Genomic DNA, 12,564 nt, shown 5'->3' with positions numbered 1-12,564 from the left:
CTTAACAGTACATATTCTACATGACTACTGAAGCTTTGTCTCAAACACTGCATACACATCCATTTAATTTTATTGACAATTGTTTTAACACCAGGACAAATACAATCACTTGCTGTCCTAATTAGTCCCAATACACTTGTGATGGTTCTTCACTGAAGGCTCCTTACATCGTAGTTTCAAAGTTGGTACTCCTCCTGTGGTAATTCATACTTCCATCAATCCATTGTCCAACGCGCTATATCCTAACACAGGATCACGGGGGTTTGCTGGAGCCAATCCCAGCCAGCACAGGGCGCAAGGCAGGAACAAACCCCGGGCAGGGCGCCAGCCCACCGCAGGGCACACACACACCCACACACCAAGCACATTTAGATCAAATAAACTGCCTGTTTTCTTATACTTCATCAGTGGTCGAGTCTGAATCATGTCGATATAGAGTGGCAACATGTTACATGTTTGTCCATTAGTGTTCACCTGTAGACCTCCAGCAGAAGATAGTGGCTCCACCTGCCACAGCACCCTGTGATCACTGCTGGAGGCCTGGGGCCACACTCTTCTCCTTTCTTGAAAAATCCATCCATCCATCCATTTTCAAACCTGCATATCCAGTGCAGTGTCACAGAGAATCTGGAGCCTAAGTCAGTAAGTATTGGATACAAGGCAGGAATAATCCCTGGACTTGGTGCCAGTCCATCACAGGGCAGACATTCACACACATTAACACACTCACACTAGGGCCAATTTTGAAGTAAGAATTTCACTGTACTCTTCATATGGACAATAAACGTGGCCAGTAAATTGTGAACCTCTGTTTAATAGAATGTAAAAGACCAGGGATGTGCTTAAAAAGATATAATTTGTCAAACATTGGTAATTAAGTAACAGTTGGAAAGTCTGGGAAATTGTGAATATGTGTAATATGCTAGGGGGTGCAGTTCCTAAAATGGTAAAAGCAGAATACTGATGCTGAAGTAAGAGTGCAAATGTATACTGTATTTTAGGTCAGCTTTTAAACTTTACGTATGCCCTGCATAGTCAACCTTGCAGATTTCCATTGTATACTGTATTTGCTGTGCTGGGGATGACTTGTAAATTAGTTATATTCTAACCTGCTTAATCCAGAACAGGGGCATGAGGGGTGCTGGAGCCTATCCAAGCTAGCATAGGACTAGCAGGACCAAACCCTGGACAGGGTGCCAGTCCATCACAGGGTGAAAACACACATACACACAACCCCATCCACCCACTAGGACCAAATTAGTATTGCCAACCTACTTAACCTGCATGTCTTTGGATTGTTGGAGGAAACCTAAGCAGACACAGGGGGAACATGCAAACTCCACGCAGGAAGGACCCGGGCCATGAACCCTGATCTCCTTACTGTGAGGCAGAAGCACTACAACTGCGCCATCATGGCACCTGAGTTATAAGTTAAAATCTAGAAATTATTATACAGTTTTGAGAACTAGATTTAAAATGTACACCTGATAGCTGCCATTTATATAAGAAATGAAATACTCCAAGACCACCCCATTGCAGCAGTGAATGCCCATAGTCCTCTGGTACTGTAATCGAAACTAATTGCAGCAGCAGAGGACTGTTAGCCTATTCAGATGTGTTGTCCTGCTCTTGTCATTAAATATTATTACATAATTAATAAAATACCAAGGGGAAATCATTTAACAAAAAGGATCAATAATAATAATAATTCTTTGCTCTGCAATTACAGGTTAAGGGGCTTGCTCAAGGGCCCAACAGAGCACAGTCCCTTTTGGCATTTACAGGATTCGAACCGGCAACCTTACGATCGCCAGTACAGATCCCTAGCCTCAGAGCCATCACTCTGCCAATGAAAGAATTAATGAAATTAATGAAAGATGATTCACAAAATTAAAACAATTAACGATGAATCAACAAAAGAAAAGCAAAATGAAATAGAAAGGAAACAAAATATATAAGAAATGCTGTGCATAGCCAGGCAAACACGTAAAATTCACATTTGTAAAGTTTAAGCCAGGGTTCCTTTCCTTGGTTATTGTTTAAATTTCCTTTTAATTTTTTTAAAATTTTTTATTCATTAATTACATTTTTTTTAACTTACTACATAAATTATCATTTTTATTTTTATGTATTATTTATATTCATTTTGTTTATTTTTGTTTATCTGGTTTCTGTGGGGGTAACCTTGTTCCCTCATGTTCTTTGTGTTTTGTGGGTGGATCACAAGAGGCAGGGCTACCGTTACGTGGCCACTAAGCAACTGCAGTTCATTTACCAACACTTTGGCGGAGTACAGATTTTTTGCCTGTCTTTGCATTTCATTTATTGGAATATTCTGTTGCTATTTGGTCAGTTTGAATATTTTATTACATTACATTTCTTCATTTTTTAAATAAAATCCTTCTTTATAAAGATTATTTTGTTTGCCCTTTATTGTCCAAGGCATAGATTGATGGTATTTCCCTCCCTTGTGCAATTTTGCCCAGTGTTAGCCGAAACCAGCTGGTAGAGTAGGCACTCAAGCTGCCTTGGAGTGCACCTTCTTTGGGGAGGTTGCTTAGAATTCTGGTCTGCTTTTTGACTTGGTTTTGGAGGCCTTACACCTTTGCCATTCATTTACCTATTGTTATTTAAAACACATTTAATGTACATGTAAGGTGTTAATGTACAGGTATTCTCCACATGTCCCAGTAGGGAAAAATCGACATGAAATTATAAATATATGTGTTCATATTTTTAGTTGACAAAATGAAATTACAGACATCTACAACTAAAAACACCACAAAGGAGAAGTTCTCTAGGTTTTATTAGTCAACATGAAACTGGATATTCTCAATTTTGAGGATTACAATTAATTAATTGTAATTAAAGTAATTATTATTCTAAAGTACGAAGTACAGTACACATTAAATGAGGCTAAGGACTTGCGCTGGTATCGCGAAGGTTGCCGGTTCGAATCCCCATCACTGCCAAAAGAGATCCTACCCTGCTAGGCCCTTGAGCAAGGCCCTTAACCTTCAATTGCTCCAGGGGTGCTGTACAATGGCTGACCCTGTGCTCTGACCCTAAGCTCTGACCCTAAGGGGTATGCGAAAACTAACAAATTCCTAATACAAGAAACTGTATACGGCGAAATAAAGAACAAAAAAAAAAAAAAATGTTAAAATGGCTTGCCATATACAGGTGCTGGTCATAAAATTAGAATATCATGACAAAGTTGATTTATTTCAGTAATTCCATTCAAAAAGTGAAACTTGTATATTAGATTCATTCATTACACACAGACTTGATATATTTCAAATGTTTATTTCTTTTAATTTTGATGATTATAACTGACAACTAATGAAAATCCCAAATTCAGTATCTCGGAAAATTAGAATATTGTGAAAAGGTTCAATATCGAAGACACCTGGTGCCACACTCTAATCAGCTAATTAACTCAAAACACCTGCAAAAGCCTTTAAATGGTCTCTCAGTCTAGTTCTGTAGGCTACACAATCATGGGAAGACTGCTGACTTGACAGTTGTCCAAAAGATGACCATTGACACCTTGCACAAGGACACTGCTAAAGAGGCTGGCTGTTCACAGAGCTCTGTGTCCAAGCACATTAATAGAGAGGCGAAGGGAAGGACAAGATGTGGTAGGAAAAGTGTACAAGCAATAGGGATAACCGCACCCTGGAGAGGATTGTGAAACAAAACCCATTCAAAACTGTGGGGGAGATTCACAAAGAGTGGACTGCAGCTGGAGTCAGTACTTCAAGAACCACCACACACAGACATATGCAAGACATGGGTTTCAGCTGTCGCATTCCTTGTGTCAAGCCACTCTTGAAGAAGAGACAGCGTCAGAAGCGTCTCGCCTGGGCTAAAGACAAAACTGCTTCTGAGTGGTCCAAAGTTATGTTCTCTGATGAAAGTAAATTTTGCATTTCCTTTGGAAATCAAGGTCCCAGAGTCTGGAGGAAGAGAGGAGAGGCACAGAATCCACGTGGCCTGAGGTCCAGTGTAAAGTTTCCACAGTCAGTGATGGTTTGGGGTGCCATGCCATCTGCTGGTGTTGGTCCATTGTGTTTTCTGAGGTCCAAGGTCAACGCAGCCATCTACCAGGAAGTTTTAGAGCACTTCATGCTTCCTGCTGCTGACGAACTTTATGGAGATGCAGATTTCATTTTCCAACAGGACCTGGCACCTGCACACAGTGCCAAAGCTACCAGTACCTGGTTTAAGGACCATGGTATCCCTGTTCTTGATTGGCCAGCAAACTCGCCTGACCTTAACCCCATAGAAAATCTATGGGGTACTGTGAAGAGGAAGATGCAATACGCCAGACCCAACAATTCAGAAGAGCTGAAGGCCACTATCAGAGCAACATGGGCTCTCATAACACCTGAGCAGTGCCACAGACTGATCGACTCCATGCCACACCACATTGCTGCAGTAATCCAGGCCAAAGGAGCCCCAACTAAATATTGAGTGCTGTACATGCTCATACTTTTCATGTTCATACCTTTCAGTTGGCCAACATTTCTAAAAATCCTTTTTTTGCATTGGTCTAAATTGATATTCTAATTTTCCGAGATACTGAATTTGGGACTTTCATTAGTTGTCAGTTATAATCATCAAAATTAAAAGAAATAAACATTTGAAATACATCAGTCTGTGTGTAATGAATAAAACTAATATACAAGTTTTACTTTTTGAATGGAATTACTGAAATAAATCAACCTTGTCATGATATTCTAATTTTATGATCAGCACCTTTATATCTACCCCACCTGTTGTTCCTGATTAAACTGTTATTTTTATCCTCCAAAATGCATATCACCCTGAAGTGTGTCATTTGTTACTTGGTAAAATCTTAAAGGAGATAGGCCCTTGAGTGTTTTGTTTTTTTTTTAAGCCCGTTATTTTGACATCACAGGGTGACTACCCGTAGTAAACCTTTGCCCTTGCTGTTCTTCATTTGATGCATATAGTCCAGGAATAACTCCGTTAACAGGGCAAGGGAGATAAAATGCCATCTTTATTATTTTCATTTTTTTTAGGCAAATGTGTTTAAAGGCGGGGTTTGCACCTCATTTTTGGATGATTTTCAATGTGTGAGGTTTTACATAAACGTGTCAGTAGTCACGGACAATCATTACTTAAATCAATTCCTAAGCCCATTTTCAAAACTACTTATGCAGTTCATGGTCACTGGGCACATGTACCCATCTTGATACATTTGGGTGCTAGACAGGAGCCAGAACTAGATGGAGAGCCAGTGAAATCAAATATAAAACAAATGTATTGTGACTTTTAAATGTTTTGAGTATGGTTTAGCTTTCACATCTTTATTTTTTCCATAATCCTCTTACACCTTAATTATGCTGTTACGGTCGCATCAGTTAAACCAATTTATTTTGATTTCCTCCATCCATTTTCTGTTTTGACAGAGTCTTTGTTCAAGTTACAAGACTTGATTTCAAAATAATGAAAATAGGTTGCCTGTTGTCTTTGGTGAACCAAAACTTGCAAGCACAGTACAGCTCAACACAGAGACTTTGACTACACTTCAAAATACAAGGCTGCCAGTTTAATTCTCACCTCTGATTCACCATGTGACCCACCCATCCTCTAGTTGTAAAATATCTGTAGTACATGTTGAGTTATCATGGATATTTTGTGAACTTGGGATACCTTGTTAGAATTATTTTTTTTATCTTTCCCAAAGGAAAATTCATTTTAGAATTCTAACCCTAAGGAATGTTTCTAAATATGTGCTAATTATTCAGTTTGAAATAAATATAAATAGTTTTGCTGTTTAACTTTAAGTGTGTCATGTCACCATTTTGTAACTTCATCATTTTATTACTGGATTGTAAGAATACGTGAAATTATTGCTAGGAGCTACCTGCCCAGATGCTCTGCTTTGTAACCATATGTAGTGCTGAGCACAGTGTCTGAAGTTACAGATTAAAACCTTAAACAATCTTAGCCTTCTGCTCATAGTGTTTAAAGCTTCTGGTTAATCATAGCAGTCCACTTCTTAGCTAGGTTTACAGTGTTAGCATCTTGGTTCTGGTAATCAAGGGCAATTGACAATTCTCATTTTGGCTTTGCTCATGGTTTTAGACAGTGGCATTTTAGAGTTTAAGACAGTGGCTTTTGTCACACTTACACACACAGCTCTTGGTTCGTTTTAACACCATCCACACAGTTGCTCACTGGCTCTATTCTGGCAGCTTTCAATTTAGACAGATTTACTGTAATTGAAAAATCAGGTGGACCAGGACTATGCTGCAGTCCACCTTAACCACTTTGAATCCTCGCAAGTGGCTTAAAAGGATAAAAACATCAGACAATTCTGAAAATAATGAATAATCTCAGAGTAGTGCACCAGAGTACAATTTGCAGCACTGCTGGCAGTGTCCTTTGTCTGACTTCCTTCTTTAAGGGCACATTCTGTTTTTCTTGTACTTCTGTTACCCATTAAGATCTCATGCAACTCATGCAGTAGCAAGGAAATTGTATGTCTGTGCACAATGGAGCACAAAATAAAAAAAGTCTTTTATTAGCATGGTGTACTGATTCACCAAAGGCAAGTATAACTTAATATGCTGGTGTGTTGTTTCAATTACAAAGATATGTGGCCACTTGAACAAGTGTGAGATGCGTTCAGAAAATGTACCTGGCATATTTTTGAAACTCATGAATGGCAATTTTAAAAACAAAGATTACCTTTTAGTTAACTCAGCATCACACAGAATAAAATATACTTCAAAAAATACTTTGTTGATATTGGCTGTTATACTGAAACTATAGTACAGTGTGGGTACAGTGTCACACTAACAGTGCAAAAGTATTTGTAAGCCCTTTGAGACGGTAGTGAATAATTGATGAAAAAATGAAGACAAATCAAACCAAAAATGCACAAAAACATGTGCCATGGATTTTTTGTTTTTACTCCATCTTAAATGCTATCATCTTATTGTGATGCCTGGAAAATACACCACAACACGTTCTCAGTCAATGAATTTCTGAGTAAAAGTTGTTAGCAAAATGTCCAACTCAGGAAGTAATTTATTAAAATGTGATTAACATAAGACTGTAGTATATTGTTTTACTTGCAATTTGGTTTACTTCAAATGTGAATACAGTACTTACATTAGGTGACTTGAATCCATCTGTCTTCTGAACCGGCTTTTTATATTTCATACTTAATCTAAAGGAAGGTCGAGCCTAACCCAGTAGTACAATGCAGAAAATCACCATGGACATTGTGCCTGCCAGTTCAATACAATGTGCATTCATTCACATATCGGTTAACTTTAGAGTCAGTTAATTATTAACTGTGTATGTGATAAGGCTCAAGGGCCTGTGCATTAATAATTTTAATAGTGTTATTAGTCCAGTGGGCTGAAATATTTTGGCAAAAAGAATGTTCTATGAAATTCCCTGTTATTAACATTGGCTCTTCATAGAATTCTTCTTAGGGGGTTTGATCAACTTGTATGATGAAAGCACACAGAACAGAGGATAATGCTCAAGGTATGGAAAGTTACAAGTAATTAAGCAACTAGCAGCTGAAGCCTGTTTAATATTGAGATTCACTTTTATTTATTTTTCTCAGGGCTTTTGGTCATGCCATTTTTTTGATAGGATCATTTCAGACACTGAACTGCAGCTATAGCAGCACTCTTATTTAGTGCCATTAGATTCACTTGTGAGCTGTGACACTACATTGTTTTCTACTTTGTAAATGCTTGTGCATTAACTGTTTCTGTCTTCCATTTGAGCACAGGGATCCTTGCATATTTGACAAGCTGTTTTAGCATTTATTGTCTTTGACTTTTTACAATCACTCTTTCACTAGTCTGATTTACATTTAAGAATTTTAAAACAATTTTGACTAATCAAAATTATAATTAAAACTATCTACATTATATATCTACAAAAAATAAGAAATATATCAACTAGTCCGAACTTCAATAAGTTATCTATAATGTACTTAGTAGTACTCAGGGACTTAATGCCATTGATCTTTAATTATATTTTAACTAATAAAATTTGAATAGAGGATATGTGCAGTTTTAATTAGTTAACATCAAAATTACCAACAGGATCAATTACATTTTGATGAGATAAATTTGTATTTTAGATATCAAAAATTATCTTGTAGTTATATTTAATTTAGGGCAGGTTTATACTTCACGCTCAGAATGTGTACATGTGTAGCTGCCATGTGTTCCTAACATTCATTTGACACATCTTCTGAGCACTTCTTCAGAAATTAATGCAACGCATGTGCAAGTTGCAGTACCAGCAAAAAATCGGGGAGCGCAGTGTGTTCAAGTTGGAACATGATGTCACTATCAACATGTGACAGCAAGCCGCTTTGCAAAATGTGCATGCTTTGATATTCGTTGTGGCAAAACAAATCATCAAACTTAAACTCCGACATACAAATGTATTTGAGGTGCTTTTCTTCATCTATTTCTTGCATAGATAATAAAAGCATTACACATTCCCCATTCTAAGGGCGCAATACATTTTTAAAGGTTGCATATACCATCTTCTGTGCTGTCTTTTTTTTTTTTGTACCTTCGCAACAGCATCAGAATGTACGGAAGCAAAAAAAAAAAAAATTGGGAATATAGTGAAAAAAAAGTTTACTTCATGATTAAAGTGGACATTTTGACTTTCATCTTGTAGTTTATCATTAAAGTAGAACGTTGTAAATGTCTTCTTAAAACCGACCCAGTTGTTAATCGCTAAGTGCTACTGGGTCTTCCTCCTGCACTGACAGCAGTGGCAGGCAGCGATTGCCACACAGAACACATTAAATTTATGATATTCCAGCTCTCTGCACATTTACAATTCTTAGGTTTATACTTGATATCACTTTCATATGGAAATGTGTTAAAGCATGTATGCTACATTTTACAAATAAATAGTTAATGAATACTGTTAATAATGACACGTGATCTTACAATATTCATGCATGAAAGTTTTGTGCATGGCTGTGACATAACTCTATAAAATCACACTGGCCTCAAAAAGCATCATGGGGTGCAGAGTGAATTTCTAGGGAAGTATTTGGCAAACAAGGTCATTGTTGAATACAGCATATTTGCTGAGAAAATCCTTTTTGTGAGTTTCCTCAATCAACACTATACCTTTTCCTGAATTTTTTTTTCCAAATCACATATTTTTCCTGTTGGATCCTTAGTGTCTATGCAATTCAACAATTATGAGATACCCAAAACCACAGTTTTGGTAATCAGTATAACCACTTTTAATTCTGAACCCATCAGAAATATCTGTAGCACCTACCAGTTGGTTTTAGGTTTCTTCTTTCAAAGTTGCTAAGTGTTCAGTATGTATTCTACAAGTACAGTAGTTTAAAACTGAGATACACTAAAAAGATAATAACAAAGATGCAAAGCAATAAAAATTCACAATTCAATTTTATTTTACAATCTTGCAATTTCCAGTGTTTTGCATAATAAATATATTTGTTAAACTCCAGTGTCTAAAAAATGAATTATAAAAATTTTATTAAAAATTTATTCAAATTTCTGATCAGGCAGAGTAAAGAGCCGCCAACACACATACAAATATGCTTTTACTGGGGCTAGCAAAAGAGTAAAAGCTTCATTTACAATTACCTGAATTTTAAAGTAAAATTGGTGGATGTTAGTACCTGTATATAGGAGAGCTAGCTGCCAGGATATTATGTTTAGGTTTGACTTTAGAATTTGACTTTTTTCATTCATATCCCTTAAAATACTGACACATAAAAAGGTGTAGATTTCTAAGTAGGGATTTTTTCAAATACATCTTACTCAAATGAGAAAGAACAATTTGTAAACAAATTAGGAAAGTTATGTTTTTTTATGAATCATATAAACAACCGGGAATGACAGAAGGTTTTACATTCACAGTATGGTTAGTTAACAATTGGAAAATCTAGACTGAATGCACAGCCTAATCTAGGAAAACATTTTGTTGAAGAAAATGGAAAAGGAATTGTTGAATTCTAACAAATGTCACCTGTAATTGTATTTTAAGCAGTTTGGTTTCATGTACAGCTTGTCCATCGGAAACACATAACCACACATTTATGCTGAAAATAATAATGCATTTTAGGAAAACAAAAGAAATGTCATTAACAAAACAATATTTACTATCAAGTTTTGTTTCTCTGGTAAAATTGAATAATGATTTTGTGTTTTTAACTTAATTTAACCATGACTGGCATATACACAGTGGGGATTTTTTTCTTACATATTAGGTATGAATACATTTTGTCTAAGGCAATATGCTACACATTTCATCACAATAAATACACTAATTGTAGCATTTTAAGTCAGCTTTGAATACAGCTGGTGATAATTAGGTCCAGATCGACATGCAGAAAACATTTCCTAGAATACTTGTAAGAGAAATGCACCAACACCTTTCCAGCATATAAGAAACATATTTATTATGTTACCATGGATTTCAAGGCACTTTTCATTCACTTAATGAGTGCTATAAAAAAAAAAAAACAACACACAACTGGGGTTAGGAGAGCAGACTGACTTGGCAAATAAAGCAATGCTTAGTAGCAAAACCTGTCTATTGTTTTCCAGAGAGCAAATAAAGCCACACTTCTGTTTTGATGAAATCTTCCGGCACAACGATAACATTTTTCTAATAAGGACATCTAAAGTGACTTTTCAAAAGTACACTTTATTAGAAAGTAAAGTAAGACTGCTATCTAATCATAAAGCTATCATTTAGATCAATCAATCAATCTCTAAGTCATCAGTTTAGATGTATGGTTTTCTTTTCAATTTGTTCTGAATTAGGTGATATTTATAATACGCATGTAATCAGAACTGAAATAAGCTTGCTTTTTCTGGTATGCATTAAGTAGCCAAATGTTGGATGCTTTTTATTTACTTAAATTCCATTAACATTCAGGGTACATTTTTTCTTGTGTCAAAGTTAGTTTATTTTCCAAAAATGGAAAAAATGAAATAGACTCAAAAGGGATTTCTAACCCTTTCACACTGGGTTACAGTTCTAAGAGTAGGGGTGGGCATCTTTCTTGTGCCCTTTGACCAAGTACAAAAATAAATTAGGCGAAAAAGGCATGAGACTCCTCTTTTACATGGCCTCTAGTAAATCTTTCTATCATACTTTTTATGTTGGGGAAATGTCTGCATTTGGAATGCAGTAACATAAGGGAAATTACACAGTGTATTAATATAACACTTTAATTTTAATTTTTACTATTATATCAATCTGGACAACTCAACTTCAAGTATAATTGTGCAATCAGAATAAAGAACTGAAAATATTCATCTGACTTAAACATCTGCTATAACCATATTATACAAAAACAGAAGCAATTTTACAATTATACACATTAACTTTTTTTCTATGAAACAACTGCCATACAAAAAGTATAAAAGGTATCTACAGTTGTATTATACATAAAAGGCTTTTCATGTAAGACATTTTAAAGCAAGCAAGACTTAAAAGCGGCACTTGGGATGAGAACGTTGCTGGTCTCCTCAAAGAAGATCAAGTCTCTGCAAAGCTCTTCTAGGAGTCCTCTAGAAATGCATCCAGAATGGCTGCCATCTCTGCCCTCTTTAAATTTACCAAGCTAGTGATTAAACAGTAACAAGGCAGTAGAGAGTTATAGCAGCATATGACAGACATTTGTGCTACCCTGGTGTTTAAGCTAACAGTCTTTATCCACTGTGTTTCATAGTGGTCAGTCCCTTCTTTGCGTAGTTTGGCACTATTCACATTTCCCTTTCCACTTCCCCACTGGCATAATGATCTATGTTCCCTTTTCAAGCAGGCACAAGTCTGCAGTAATACTCATCTCCACAGGAGTTTACATGTTCCCAGTGAGGTGCAGGGAGCAGGGTCCAGCCGGAGAGGAAGGCAACCCTTCCAGTCCACTTAGGCAGGCAATAGTCCTTTAGAGTTCCTGGTGAATCAGATTGAAGTTTCATTACTTCCTCTGCACAAAAGAAAAGGGAAGGAAATGCAGACATGCAGGATTAGGGTGACGTGATGGCAGGCAGGTAATAAAGAATCAGTTTTATCTTTCAGGAAAGTCATGCAAGATTAATAGAGATGTTCTACCAAGTTTTACGAAGAATAAACTATTGGTTAGTAATGGAGTAACATACAAGGAGGCACAAGCTCTGAAGATACAAGTCTTCATTTAAGAAATCTTTCCCATGTACTCAACAGTTATGGACTGGCCATATTCATGCAACAGTTTTAGAGAAATGATAGAGCCCATAATAGCCACAAAAAGAGGGGTTTGATGTGTACAGAAGAAGAAAGTATAAAAAAGACTCATTTCATGCTTCGTATAACACAGAGAAACATGGTTTTGTACATTATGAATCAACAGCCTTTTAAATATGCCAATCATGGTATCACTTAAACTTATCTGTTTTTTTCATATGTTGATTAATACACATGGACATTTGATCACAAAACTTCAGTGTGTTTTTTCCAGGCATTATCATCTTGTTTTGATAACTCTTTAGCTCTTGTTTTCAA

At 36.4% G+C, this 12,564-nt stretch overlaps 1 protein-coding gene across 5 annotated transcripts in view; it reads right to left on the bottom strand.

Moving 5' to 3' along the window:
* Positions 1 to 9,433: 9,433 nt before the first annotated feature.
* celsr1a (cadherin EGF LAG seven-pass G-type receptor 1a) overlaps positions 9,434 to 12,564 on the bottom strand; it is a 265,136-nt gene continuing 262,005 nt past the window's right edge. For 4 of the 5 annotated variants that reach the window (XM_039761082.1, XM_039761084.1, XM_039761087.1 and 1 more), the window contains one exon: positions 9,434 to 11,977. In XM_039761082.1, the coding sequence (XP_039617016.1) occupies positions 11,950 to 11,977 (28 nt within the window). In that variant the 3' untranslated portion in view covers positions 9,434 to 11,949. Of the gene's footprint in view, positions 12,011 to 12,564 lie in introns of all 5 variants that reach the window. The other variant, XM_039761083.1, reaches the window with a different exon arrangement.

The sequence above is a fragment of the Polypterus senegalus genome, chromosome 8 (assembly GCF_016835505.1).
Source record: "Polypterus senegalus isolate Bchr_013 chromosome 8, ASM1683550v1, whole genome shotgun sequence".
Classification (NCBI taxonomy): domain Eukaryota; kingdom Metazoa; phylum Chordata; class Cladistia; order Polypteriformes; family Polypteridae; genus Polypterus; species Polypterus senegalus.
This window is presented reverse-complemented; position numbering and strand designations above follow the sequence as displayed.